Source organism: Coloeus monedula, assembly GCF_965178545.1.
Source record: "Coloeus monedula genome assembly, chromosome: 9".
Taxonomy (NCBI): domain Eukaryota; kingdom Metazoa; phylum Chordata; class Aves; order Passeriformes; family Corvidae; genus Coloeus; species Coloeus monedula.
This window is the reverse complement of record NC_138789.1, coordinates 1990136-2005042: the sequence shown is the minus strand read 5'-3', so window position 1 is coordinate 2005042 and position 14907 is coordinate 1990136. Positions and strand designations below refer to the sequence as shown.

General features: G+C 39.3%; 1 protein-coding gene across 6 annotated transcripts in view; it reads left to right on the top strand.

Moving 5' to 3' along the window:
* The window catches only part of RABGAP1L (RAB GTPase activating protein 1 like), a gene marked incomplete at its 5' end in the record, with an annotated part of 238535 nt that overhangs the window by 57402 nt on the left and 166226 nt on the right, over positions 1–14907 (top strand). For all 6 annotated transcript variants that reach the window (XR_014226648.1, XM_082287051.1, XM_082287048.1 and 3 more), the window contains one exon: positions 1201–1351. Coding sequence is in view for 5 of the 6 variants with exons in the window: in XM_082287051.1 (XP_082143177.1) it covers positions 1201–1351 (151 nt within the window). The remainder of the gene's footprint in view (positions 1–1200; positions 1352–14907) is intronic.

The following is a 14907-nucleotide window of genomic DNA, read 5'->3' as shown; positions in this document are numbered from 1 at the left end:
TCTGAGGGATAAAGATGAAATTACTTCACATTCAAAAATAAAAACAGTTATTGTTTTTAAAAGAATAAGGGTATTTTATAATCACACTCTTCAGTTCTCAGGTCATTTGGAAAAATGGGGATATCCTCCCCAAAGCATAGGAAAAAGAAATTGGGTAGAGTACCTTTTAAATTTAAACAGCAGTGGTAAACTGTTCATGTCCTAGTGACCTGTTTCATAAAATGAGTACTCTAAACATTTACTGCCAAACCAGGGTCAAATTGCAGGTTATTTAATCACAGCTTGCTGTCATTCGGCTAAGCAGCCACTCTCACTGCTCTCCTAGCTGGAAAACACAACAGTGGTCAAAGCACTTGGAGAGCACAGCACTTCCCACAGGAAAAAGAGCAAAAAATCAGTTTGGGCAGCCTTCTGCTGATTGCTCTGAAATTGTCCTGAGTCTACGAGAGCTTTCCTCTAGATCAGCAAATGCTGTTCCTCTGAAAGAGCTTTTCAGCACCTGCGACTGAAAGCTCTGTAGTGTTGTGCACGTGCAGTGATGTTTGTGTTCCCACATGTCTTGGGGTGTGTGAGTACAACCAGGCAGTAAAGCCCCAGCTCAGACCAACAGGCAGATCTGTTTGAAATCGTGGGATTGTGCAAAGGTGTGTGCAGGAGTTCCTGTCTTGTGGGACTTGGAATACACTCTTGGCATGAAGCATGGAACTAGAATTTCAGTCTTCATAAATAGTACTTTTAAAATTGTCTTTTTTTTGTTTTCCCAAAATGTATTTTTCGGTACAGCTCACGTTATTTTTAATTTATTTTTCTTAACCTAAACAAAAACATATATGTTGAACAAATACTTAAATTGAATTGTCTGCACAGATGGCGTATTTTTCTCTTTCAATTCAAATTGTTCTTCATTAGCCAACTTAGTTCAATTTCTGCAGCCATTTATTGTTAATTTTCATTGATGTCTCCACACCTGGAGAATTTGGATGCCATTACATTTTGCCACTGGTTCTTACTGTAAATCCTTGCAGAGTTTTTGCTTTCCATCTGACAAATACTAGCTGCTGTAGCCAGTGGAAGAAAAGTTTGTGTTGCCAGTTGCTGACTCTGCTTTAGTGAATAACTTCAGAGATTTTTGGTGTTTTTAGTCTTTATTTTGACTCTTGTAGTTGAAGTATAACAGGCAAATGATCATCTTTGTTTCAGGCACAATAACCTTGTTGTGAGACCAAATGGATTGTCCACTCTGGTGAGGAGTGGTGTTCCAGAAGCACTGAGGGCAGAGATCTGGCAGCTGCTGGCAGGATGCCATGACAACCAGGCAATGCTGGATAAATACAGATTACTCATCACAATGGTGAGGGATTTATTATTTGTTCTTCCCTTCTTTTGTTCACTTTCCTTTGGTTAAGATGAATTCTGCTGGGCAGCAGTTTTAGTCAGTGGCAGGGCAGCAGAAGAGTGAAACAGTTTGCCTTTTTTTAAGGAACTGAATTTGTGATTATGTGACTTTACCTCCTGCCATGGGTACCTGCTGCATGGCATTAGTAATAGAAATTGCTGACCTATATCCATAGTAGTGCTTGACATTTAGCTTTCTATTCTCTTGCTGTGATGATAATAAGAACATCAACTTGTTCAGGTGTTTGCTTCTGGATTTTTTTGTAAACTCGCATCCATCGCTTTGTTTTTTCAGAAGTTTGTTTTACGGATGCCTTAATCCCAAACAAACCCAAACAAAATGGCACAAAGTTGAGGGTTTCTTCTTTCTGTTGTTTATTTTAAAAAAGAATGTTAAAAACATTTTGACCTAGCAAGGAATCACTCTCCTTGCTGTATGGGTGAGCTGAGAGGAGAATCCTTTTGGGAATCAGTTCCCATTCTGTGTCCTAATGTCATCAGTGCAGTCAGTGAGCGTTCTAAGAAGTCTGCAGAGCTGTTTGATCTTCTTAGATCTGTGATGGCAAGAGGGAGGCCCTCTGTGTTGTGTAGCATGAGCTGTGTGCAGTGTCAGAGGTGATGTGAGCATTTGGGGTTCTGGAGCTCTGCCGCTGCAGGGCTGTTCCAGCTCCGAGAAGAGCAGCAGTCTCAGATATGCTGAATGGCAGAAGTGGATGGGGATGGTTTCATGTGCTGCTCAGAGCACGTGCTGGATTTGTTATCTGGGTTATGAGTTATCACTCAGAAATTCTGGGGTTGTTACTCGCCGTTCCCTTTCGTAATGTTCTCATATTGTTTTGCTACTTGTCCTCTTAATTTGACGTAACGAATTATGTTTGTGAAGTTTAGAAGCATGCCCAGAGTGAGAGCAGTCCTGGTGGCTTCTTTTTTCTTTACCAAGAAGGAAGAATGCTTTGATAGTGTAAACTTTTCATTTTGATGTTGTAGCTGTGTTATATTTTCCTTAGAAACCATTCACAGGACATGTGTCAGCTGTATGGTGCATCAAAGCCACCTCCCTTATTTGCTCCTGCTTTCCAAAAGTGGGAAAGGTGTTTGTTTCATGGCGGAGGAGGGAATGGAAAACTTCTAAAATGCATGGTTTATTTTGATGCTGGGGCCTTGTGCCTTAAAAATACCTTGTTACACTTGGCCTTTTCACTACAGAAATATGCAGTGATGTGTATTTTGGAAGATGATATTTCATACAGTATTTAATATATATTGTATTTAATATAATAATAGGAAATATTTCAGTGTTACTTATGAAAAATTTAAATCCTCTGCTGAACTGGAGCATTTATGCAAACAGAGTTTTTTTCTAAAGTAAATAATTTTCCTCCTGAAATGACAAAACTGCTTCTGTAGTCTGACTGTCTAAACTGCTGGTGATCACATCATTTGGCAGTAAAAGACTCATGTAAGAAATGAACAGGGGAGAGCCTGTGCCATACCAAAACTAGGCCCATCTTTGGGAAGAGTTAATGTGGGATACTCCAGAAAAAAAGCTGATTTTTTTTTTTTTTAATGAATTATTATCTGGTATTTATGTCTGTGAACAGAACTTCTCTGTTTCATTTCGTGTGTCAATAATGTGAATTAAGCAGAGAGAGTAGTAAAACGTATATTTTAGTAGTATATACTACTAAAATCATGGTTGTGGTGTTACCTTATGTGTGTCAATAATAACCTAAGAATAATAACTTAATAATGTTAAGCTTCAGAGTTATTGGGGTATTAATGACTGTTCACTTGCTTCTCCTGTATGAGGAAGCAGAACTGACTTCTTTTCTCTGCATTATTTGTATGCTACCATCCTAATATACCAACAACATGAACTCTTTTTTTTTTTCTGTAATTATTTATTCTTTCCATCAAACCCATAATTTTCATCTTGATTATTTCAGTTTATGTATATGCTTGCACAAATTCATTGTCCCCTGGTATTTTGGTCTTTCTGCTTGATGTTTCTCTTCTGGAAGCTGGATGTGTTTGTGGGTGTGTTGAGCCCTTCAGCAGTGTGTTCTGTGCACAGACGTGTTCCTGAGCGTGCTTCTGGAAGCCATTCCTGCTGGGGAAAGCTGGTGATGCTCTGCACTTGCAGTCCTGGGAATGAAGTGGGCTGAGACAGCAGAAGTAGGAGGTGTACAAACATCTACAAACTTGAGCTGTTGCCTACTGACACCCCACAAGCTCCCAGAGCCTCTCTCCCTCTCAGACAGCTCCCCATTGCTGCCCAGTTCCTGGAGCAGTCCTGAGGTTCTGTCCCATGCTGCCCAAGGTGGCAGATCCTTCCTCTGAGCCTGCTCTCCCAGCACTCCAGCCCTTCATCCAGCCTGACGTGCACTCCTGGGTTAAATTGGCAATTGCAGCACCTCAGTGAGAAAGAGGGCACTGGAGACCACTAGAAAAGTCTCTGCTGTGATACTGTCACAGCTTCAAAGATGGACCTGATACCTGAAATTCTTAGTGCTGAAAACCTGATGTATGGTTGCCTCTTATGGGGACAGAGTGAAATCTGGTAAAAACTCTGACTTTACTACAGTGTTACTGGTTAACTTCAGGTGAAACTGTGCTCACAGGTGAGAGTTGTGTTGTTGGCAGGCCAAAACTGTGTGCAGTGTGATACTCTGAAAGACAGCAGACTCTCAGCATTTAAATTTAGTGCAGAGACCATCATACAGACACATTTGTTGCTCTATTCCAGTCTCGTGCAGCAGTGCTGTGTTCGATTGGCCAGCTCCAAGTCCCGTCACCTAAGAAATCTGGCTGTGCATTTATGCTGTATGTATCCATCTGCATGCAGAGCTGGAACCTGCTGCAGTGTTTCTCAGCTTCAGGAGTGCTTGGTTCAGTGTGTTCTGGAGGAGAGGGTAATTTGGGGCTTGTTTTAGAGTCTCAATTCAGCGCTGAAAGCAAAATACAACGTCTCATTTAGAAAAATCAATGCTGCACTCATTTTCTCCAAAAGGCCTCCATGTCCTCTGGTCCTGTGCACTGGAGATCAGCAGTCTGTTAAGAGTGAACTGTGTTCCCTTTCCCCTGGATCAGAGCGTTCATTTCTCACTCCAGGTGAGTTTGGAGTTCCAGGAGGGAAGGGAGGAAGAAATACTTCGGCTCTCACAAGTACTGACAAGCACTACCTTGCACTCTCTTAGGTCTTCTGCTGAGTTCCAGCTTGATGATTACCATGAGTTGCTCAGGAATTTTGACTGGAGCACAATAGTAGGCCTTGCATACAGTTTTAGAGAGTAGGAGTTGAGATCTGGCAGCTGCTTCATTTCTGACATATATGTAAATCTGTTCTGTGTGACAATCAAAAATCTGCCTTACTTTCCCTGCAGGCATGTGTGCCATGGGATCTTCACAGTGCTGCACGTGGCACCTGACAGGAAGGGGAAAGTAAAACATACATAAGAAGGGAGAAGTGTGTATTTTTATTTATGTAATTATTTTAAGAAAAATCAGATCAGAGTGAGAAAAATCTACTTATGATAATGAAGGGGTCATATTGGTATTTTAAGAGCTTCTGAAAAAGCATGTCTGATCTGTTTGTTAAAAGAATATAAGTAGAAAAACATGCATGAGCTGAGGTCAGTTCATTGACAGAGTGTTTTCTCCTGCCTGTGTGACATTATTTCATGTTCATTGGTTCCTCTGCAAAGACTCAAATGAATTTTTCCGTGATGAGGTCTGTTGAGAGCTGTATGTTCTTGCCTTCTTTTGTTCACTTTCCTTTGGTTAAGATGAATTCTGCTGGGCAGCAGTTCAGTCAGTGGCAGGGCAGCTGAAGAGTGAAACAGTTTGCCTTTTTTTAAGCAACTGAAGTTGTGATTATGTGACTTTACCTCCTGCCGTGGGTGCCTGCTGCATGGCATTAGCAATAGAAATTGCTAACTGGTGGGTGCCCAGGCACAGTGTACCCTGTTTAGGACTGGAGTGCTGGTAATTGTCTCGTGCAGGAATGGGGCTCCCCTTGCCCCACTGTGCCCTTGTCAGAGCAGGTGTCAGTGTGTGAATGACAGAAACCTGCTGTCGTGTGATGACAGTGATGCAGCAGCTCCGCGTAAAACACTTGTTGCCTCTGCATGGGGACAGATGTTTTATTTATTGCATCTTACACGGCTTATTATTAGAATTCTGCTTCTCTGTTTTAGATGGTTTCATTCCTGCGTGTGTTCTCACTGCTGAATTTGTAGGGTGAGGCTTCTTTCCTGTCAGAGGTGTGTGTAGTTGTGTTAAGTAAAATGAGAGCAGAAACAGAAGGCTGTCGCTCACATTCTGTAGTTTGAAAACTTTTGAGTGGACTGTTTTAAGGTAGCATTTCTGATTGTTAAATGCATCATTTATTCATAAAACATTTCCAGTTTACAGTATGAATTCCCTTAAGAAATTAACTTTATGTTCATCTAACAACGTATGTAGACTTATTTTAAATGCAGCTGCTGCTGTGGTTTAAGGAAGAAAAACTTGCTTTAAATTTATTAGTATTATTTTTTAAAGTAAGATCAGATAAAGGAGCCTATTCTCAGATAAAGTAGATGTTGGCAGTATTCTGTTACTCAAAACAATGAAAGTTTGCGTAGGAATGAGAATGCCTGGATTTGAACTGGGTGGTGACATTGAGTCGAAGGTCTTAAAGAAAGATTGAATGGCTGTCCTTCCAAATGACTGGTAAGAGAACCAAAAATAAGATTATTTGTTTATTGTCGTAATTTCCTTTGTCAGTATGAGCTCATGCCCAGAACAGTTAGAGATAATAACTAATTAAAGGGTCAGGCTTCAGAAGACTTGGCCAAAACATAGCTTTTTCTGCTGACTGTATTTTTTGGTGTTTTGTGTCTGGACCAATAACATTTCAAGTCACTCCACATAAGAGTGAAAATCCTAAGAATTCTTCCAAGCTCTGAGAGGCATTGATTTGGGGATTAAATATTGCCATATCACGGAAATAACAGATGTCAGTAATTTAATAATTTGAAAATGGCACTAATCAGGGTTATCACTACTCCAGCAGTATAATTCTCATACAATAGTGAGGAAACACAGGAAAGAATTTTCCGTTGCTGCAAAGATGGAGCAAGTGGATTGGATTTGGGGCTGGATGAAATTAATCAATTTAGTGCTAATGTATGTAGTTTATATGTTCAGTTTGCACCAGCATTATTATTTCTTGATTCCTACAAGACAAATCCTCTTGTTTTAAAGCAAAAAGAAAAAAAATCCCAAATGTTAAGGTTGCAGGTTTCTGGAATTGGGTCTTGTCCAAAATTTAAAAGTTAGGATAGATGAAAACAGCAAATCCCCTTGTTGAAGTTTCAACATGTGCTTAAGCACAATCTTCCATGTGTTGAATTAACTCTGATTATTAATCTGTTTCTTGGTGCATCTGTCTTTGAACTGAGCTCCAAGGACTGAAGATCAACTTTCATGTAAACCTAATGCAGAAATCTATTTATTTTTTAAACTTTGAATTTACCCAAACTGTTCAAACAAGAAAAGGTATTTGCAGCTTTATTTCATACTTCATATTTACTTGGCTTTTTAATTTTTATTGCCAGTTTGCTTGCATAGTTAGTAAAAGGAAGACTGAGGAGATAACAAGTGAGTCACTGTTTCATTACAAAGAAGATTAAATCCAGTTGACTTTGAAACTGGTGCCTTGATGCCATGTTTGTGTGGTTTTGTTCATTTAGTTTTTAAATTTATTTTATTTGTGTGAAGCAAATGCAATTTGTGTGAAACAGTTTAGCAGGGAATTGAGAGAATTCCTTACACAGGAAGGCTATTTTAGTGTGAGTAGAGAAAATGAATCAAGCTTGTTATTTGCAGCAATACCAAAGGATGTTAAGTTAGCACTAAGAAGGGGAAAAAGGAATATTTTTTTGTCCCAGTGGCATCGTGCAGGGTTCCACTGCTCAGTGTTCTGAGACTAATTAATCAGTAAGGGTGTCTAATTAAAAAGATGACTGTTCACCAGCTGCCGCAGCAGGCTGGTTAATGGACTGAAACATTAGGGTATTTTTGTAGGAAATATTTGTGTTCAGAATGCTGCATCTGTTTGTCCTGATTGAAAATGGGGGAGTTTAGGCCTCTGTAGCTAGGAATAGATTTTTTTTGCATCTTTATTTCATCTCTTTACTAATTAGGCATTGTCTCCCTTGACTTTTAAAGGAAATAGATTTCAAGGATGGCATAGCAGTATGCTAAGCAATTATAAAAGGTCCTCTTACACAAGGATCAATGATCATTATAATAAAAATGTGATTTTTGTTTTCAGTTGACTAAAAAGAGAAAGAGCTAATACCTGTTGTTTTGCTTTTTGAATGAGGTACTTGAGTATTAGGCAAAATAATTTGGGAGGAACTGGTCACTTTTTCAGAGTTTCCTGTTTCTTTTAAATTCAGTATGTATAGGCAGTTTCTTAGGTTTTACTGTTCCCCACCTTTTCTTAAAGGGTACAGATAGGATGACTGTTACTTAACTCTTCTCTTAAACTGAGATCATTCATTTTGTGGCAAGTACGTTCTTGATATTTTTATAATGTGATGTAGTTTGTAGAGACAAATCAGCTCATGCTGGTTAGAGTGATGGGAAGCCTCATTTTTGGTGTAAGCTGATGTGTTGGTGCTGACAGTTACAGTCACCTACTTTGAATTATTTTAGTGGTGCTGCAATACTGTGGGACAATAAAGTATGTATGAACTGAAAATACTTCCCAGAAATCAGTGAAAAATTATTGTCTCTGAAGAGTAGAAGTTGATAAAATTTTAATTCTTTAAACAGCTTCATTTAAATTCAGACTTCAGATAAAAGGTTTAGTTTATGATAAATGTACCAGGGTACCTAGTTCCATAGCAAATGTTAATATTACTCATACAAACTCAGGAATAAAATGTCCCTAAGGTGAATTTAATTTGCCAAGTTTTGATTCATTTAGCACTCATCTGGAGAAAGTCTTTCAATTTTGTGTGCACAAAAGGGAAAATCTTCTGCTCACTCTTGATCTTCAAAGGAATTCATCAGTTTAATGACAGGTCCCTTCAGGAGATAATGGAGGAGCATCAATTAGTAGTTTTTATTTTTATGTTATCTAAATTTTAATGTTTATGTATGATACTTGAGGTGGAAAATACCACCAGTAGTATTTTATATTCAGGACCTGCATAAAATTATAAAATGTTAATGCTGCGTTAAGAATTTTTCTGCAGTTTATTTTCCAAACAAAACCACACATGAGAACACTAAAATGACACTCACAATACAATTCCTGGCTCTTGAGGTGATGTGTGACCTCTCTGCCCTAAAAGTCATATAAATTGACACATTTATTCTGAAGGATGGAGTATAAATGGGATTTGCATGGGCCCTCTTGGAGTCCGTGTTCTGTTTTGTCTGCGTGAATTTACGATCCATTATCTGCAAACCAGGGGAGCAGAGTTGCCCACCATTTCAAACAGTGATAAAACCAAGGGTGTAATCAGTATGATGGCCTGAATAGGTTTAAGTGATGGTTGCTGGAAGAATTGATATTGCAGCAGATAGTGTCATAAGCTCCGGATATATGAATATTGATGCAGATGACAAGTGGTTTTTAAGTAGGATGGAGTTGGGATGTGTCACTGCCTCGCTGTTCCCTTGGAGTGTGGTAAGAGCTGCTAGTTCTTGGCACCTCAGAGCTTGTTTGAAAAGTCCCTGATATTCCTTCCTAGATGAAGCATGAATAGGTATCTCAGTTGAATTTGAACGTTGGTTTGTCAGTAGGTGTTCAGTTTTCCTGTGGCAGTAGTGATGCTGATGCTGAAAGAGCAGCTGTAGTAAAGAGACATTTTCAACAACGGCATTCTGCACCCCTGAGTAAAACTGGATCGTTGTAGTTCTCTGCAGGATGTGTTGTCTTCATGGAGTTCTGTGTGTATGATCTTCCCTGTTAGCACAGGGCACTGCTTACCTGAGGCAAGTGGTTATGTCTGTATCCACTGCAAGAGCTGGGATTGCTGAGGGATAATTTTGTTTGAAGCAATCAACTTGCTCTTGGTATTCCTCTTTGCTCTCAAATTCCCTTCTTCCCAACCGGCCTCTGCTTTCAAATAAAGGTTGCATAACTGGCATTCAGGAGGCTGCAGCACTCCAGAGCTGGAGCTTTAGCAATCTTAAATACCTTTATTGAAGAGAGCAAACCACCTTTTCCTGACTATTAGTGGCTGGTTTCAGTGTGTTAATGTTTGATGCCATGAAAATGAAAGAGCGCTCCAAATGCTTCAAGATGAACACTAAGAATCCAAACATTTGGTGTTTAAAGGCTCCTAAAATGCCTTTGTTAGCACCAATACTGGTGGTCAGCACTTCATTAAAGCATGTTTTACCATAGCTGTGGACAGCAGTTCAGAACAATTGAAATAGGAACAAACCCACCAAGGCTTGAGCTGCATGTGTAGAATATTAAAGCGTACAGAAGTGATGAATACCTCACTTAAATCCAAACTAGAATTTGATATAGGATTGAATTCTGAACCTTTTGCTACCTTACTTTATGTATGACTTCTTCATGGTGAACCCCAAATGACAGTGTTATTTGTGTGTTCTATAGGACATTATTCTAGCATGAGCTAGCATGAAGGTAGATTTTATGGTAATCACTTCAAAAGAGATGAGAAACCTATAGATCTTCTTTACAGTCTGTATCCATTAAGGAATTTTTTCCCTTTGCAGTGATGAGTATGGTTGTACAAATTAAGAGTCATGTCCCCTATCAGCAAGGAAATTTGCAGCTGCTGAGGTAAACTAACCAGAAGGAGATTGATTGCAGTCTGCTACTGCATATACTCTTTCTAACAATCTTTTATGTAGGTTTTTGTGGACACACACAAATATTTTGGCAGCTAGGATTTTTTTTCTTGTTGAGAGTTTTCATCAGTTGTTTTCTAAACTGACAACCAAATACTGACGATATGGAGCTTCACATATTTTAATCATATCCTGCATATGACAAAGCTGTCTTCATATGGCTGGTTTGTTTTCAGAGCAATCCAGTTTCAAAATACGCCCTTTTTTTTTTGACTCTGTAGTACAAGATAGAGCCTGGATTAAAACTAAATCCTCGTTAATGGGGATTGCAGTTCCAGACAGCGTGCTTGCCAAAAGGGGTTTCTTCTACTGCGTGTTCCATCTCTTTTTTATATCCTTACCTAGCATTTGCAGGGCTAGTCACAGTACTTGTGGAGTTGTATTTAGAAGATTTCCTTCCCCCCCTTTCCCTCAGAGAGATGTACTGTTCAGGTGTGGTGTGAGGATGAGATGGGAGCAAGCGCTGGGGCTGGGCAGGATGGACAGGTGAGGCAGCCTTACGTAGGGTAATGTAACATTGCAGTCTAATTGAACTTTTGGTGCCTGTATGGCAGAGAAATTGGAGGTACCTTTTGGAACCATGCCCCCTTTCTTTCATGAGTTTGTAAATGTAATTCCAGGAAGCTCTTTTGGTCTTTGTTGTTACTTCTAGGATTTCCTTTGCCTTTCTGTGAAGACTCTCCAATTCTTTAATGGGAATTTGAAAATACATTAACACACAACAGGGATAAAATATACCCACAAATGCTAGAATGAATATTCTTTGGTGATGCTCTTACATATGGATGTATACATGTGTGTTCAGTGCAGAATGGCTGCCCCTGATATAACAAGAATCCTGGTGCTGAATGCCAGCAGGGGATTTACGCAGCTGGCAGTCAAGGAGTAATATTTGGATGTCTGCTCATTTTCTTTGAACTCAAAACCGTGTATTTCAGGCAGCCATGCGCTTGATTAAGTTTAGGCTATTACACAATGAGGAAACTAATTTCATAGAAAGCTCAGAGCAGCAGTAGCTGGTCGTCTTTTCAGGACTGTCTGCAGTGTCTGGTTGAGTCAGCAACAAGCCTTGAAAACATGCAGCCAGGCTCCTTTAGCCCAGGCAGAGACAGTGTCCTTCTGAAACTTTCATTTAAAGTCTTGATATTCCCATGTCTAAGATTTACCCTGACTCATGAAAATGGATGTACAGTGAGTGTTGTACATGGAGTTTCCTTTGCAGAAGCTGTTGATGGGTCACAGATCCATTAGGTAAGATACTTACCCACATGATTTGCATTTCTAGAAATGCTAGCTTCACATGATGCTTGAGAGGGAATGAGTTAACTGTGTATCCAGCCTCAAGGATTAATACTGGGGTTGGGGAAGCAAAACTGCAGGAATACACTTGAATTTTCAGTGTTAGCCTTGCTGCACAGCCCTGTGTATTGTTTGAATTGCCAGTGTACATCTGACTTCTGTGCTGCAATAAGGAATTAATCTGATTCTTCTCTGTTTAGTGCAAGTGAAGAGCCTGACTTTGAGCTGTGATTTTGGCCATGCTAGCTCTTGAGGATTGCGGTGAGAGGCTTTCCATGTGGGTCAGAAAAGAGTTACGAGTACTGCTGGTAGCAACCTTAATTTTCCATGCAGTGAAGCCAAAACAGAAGGCACGTGCTGTGTTAAAATACCAGCTTCCAGTGGGATCCTGGCACATGCTACGCACATGGTTTAAGTGCAAATATTTCCAGTACAAGTTGCTGTTTCTAGTCATAATTTTCTGAAGTATCTGTTAAATGCTTTGCTTATTATTAATTAAGGCTTGTCTCAGTATGGGTTTTGGAATATTGCACGGTGCACACAGTTCTGTTAATTTTTAATAGAAGTAGCAGTTTTGATAATCTGACAAATAATGGGTAGGAGAAGAGTTCTCTGAGATTGTCGTGGAAGTGCTTGTATAATTAGGAGCCCTGTAATGATCATCTAGGACGTATCAGAAATTTAAATGTATTATCATCTTGTAGTCACAGGCATCTTTATAATTCTGTACATACAAAGGGACAGAACTCTGCTGCTTCAGACGAATAAATTTTGGTACTTCCTAACTTTCCAGTACTTCATTTAAAATCATTAAGTAACATTTATCATGGAATCCTAGAATGGTTTGTGCTGAAAAGGGACTTTAAATCTCATTGTCCTTCCACCCTCTGCCATGGGCAGAGACAGCTTCCACCAGCCCAGGTTGCTCCAAGCCCCACCCAACCTCGCCTTGAAAACTTCCAGAGATGGGGCAGCCAGAGCTCCACTGGGCAGCCTGGTGCAGTTCATGGATCTAGGTAAGGTTGCCAGGACAGCAGATAAGTGGTACAAGGTGTTTGTTTCTTCCTAATGACTGTGAGAACTTGCAGTGCATAATTTTCTACTCACCTTGTACTTCTTAGAGTCCTCTGGAGTTGCACTAACTGATCGCTAAAGCAGAATGCCCCCCAAAAAACCCAACCTCTACTTGTCTCTGAAGCTCTTTCTGTAAATTGACTCATAGATGTTACATTTTAAGCCAGCAGAATGTTTGATTATTCTACTTTTGACTGCCTTTAAAATTCTAGTTGCCATAACAACTTTATTTCTTTATTTTTAGCACATCAGTTGCCATAACAATAAAATATAGCTTTTTGAATTGTAACCATTTTTCCTTTACTTTTTTTTTGCTTTGTGTTATGAAGAACCTTCTTTGAGGGTGAAAGGAAATGTGGCAAAGCTCATCCCCTGTGAGTGCTTGGGTTAGAACACTAGCTTAAAAATAAGTCTTTTTTTACTCTAGCCTTATTCCATTTCTGTGGCGTGTTTTTTGACTACTGAGTATTTCCATAACTTAGACAGAAAAATGAATGCAAATCACTTGTGTAAAACCTTTGTAAAAAATTGCTGTTTCTCATTCTTATTTCTTTTAGGTAGCATATTAGAAATCCTTAACTGTTAAGAGGGTAATTTCTGATATCTTTATTTCAATATATGGAGTGGCTATAAAGTCACTGAGGTGGAGGCAGTGTTTCGTTCAGCCTGTTGATATTCCGTGTTTGGGGCAGTTTTATGTGATATATCTTTAAGATACATGAACTAAGAGATTGACTTGCAGCTTCAAGCCATAATCTTGAGCAGAGGAGAGAGGTTTATGTGTGAATTTAATGTTGGTGAAGGAAGTTGGCCTTGAATTCAGTCTATAGACTTGACTTCTCCAGTCCCTGATAGTGTCCCTTCCAAAAGGATTTGTAGATCTCAATGTTGTCTTTTTATTTAACCTATTCTTAGTGCTGATAAAGTATATATTTAATTTCTTTTTTTTTTTCTAAGAGATGGCAAGTAATACCGGGTTTGGTATTTCTTCTAGAATAAATGATTTCTCAGCTCACATAACATTTTACATGTGCCAATTTCTGGCTATAAATATAAACGTCCTCATTATCTAATAAGACAAAATTTGCTAGTTATTGGAAGTTGAATGTATTTAGATGTCATTAATCTTGAAAAATAGTTATCAGATGTATGATGATTTTATACATTTTAATTAGCTATTTTTTAACTGGGGGCTGGGGGGGGAAAGTCAGTAATTCTTGCTTTCAGTGGCATTTTCCTAACACCTCTCATTTCTAGATTCCACTTCTGTGAGTTACCCAGGAATGTACTTCCACTGTTATTTGCAAAATTTTCCCTGTAGATCATTCTCAGTAGGAAGCTGTTCCTTGTCCTTTCTCCTGCGTGGATATTGATCCAAGTGTGTATAGATCCATGCTGGAGGAGAACAGAAGTGATGATACCTCTTCAGCACTTCCAGCTGGGAGGAAGATTTGGTCTAAATGAAGCTGAGCTTAAAATCCATAAAAAGAAAATGTGCCACCCTTCAGGTTATAAATAGTTAGCATGCCATATCATTTTCCTCTTTTCTATTTCTTCACAATGTGGTAGAATAGTAATCCCGAGTAACACTTAGTTTAAAAATAGTCTTAAAAATCCACTATTTGCTTTGATTGTTTTTAGTTTTTTTGTTCTCAAGGAGTAGTGGAATTGGATTTACTGGGATTTGGGGTTGGTACCACCTGCTCCCTGCACTAAAACAAGTAGTGGCTCTTTAGTTCTGAACTGGTTTTGCCCATACCAACAGTTGGAGCTGTGACTTCATCTCCTAAATGATCCTGGTTGTTCAGTGCTTTTCTGAGCCACCTCTCGTGTCCTTGAGGAAGAACTATTTTTAAAAGCTCTATTAAAGGAAAAGTTTAGGGTGGAATGTGTCAATTGTATAATCAACTAAAACATAAATTGTTGGTGTGACCGGGCACGTGTTTCCAGCCAGCCTGTCTGGCTTAGACTGGATGTTCCAGGAGAATGTTCCGTGGCTGTTTAACCCAATCCACATCCATGGAGAGTGGATTTGATGGTGCATGTCTGTGTGTTTGTCACATAAGAGCTGGCAGTTCACAATACTAAGAGAATTAGGCTGAAGTGGAACTGTTCTGTGATACATCCAAACTTCAGATTTTGAAAGACAGACAGGTATATGTGGGTTCAGTCCTCGTGTTCTTAGTAGTTGCTTTTGCATGGGCCTTAAAAGTTGGCCGCCTAATTAAGGCTGCAATAAATTATTCATCAGTT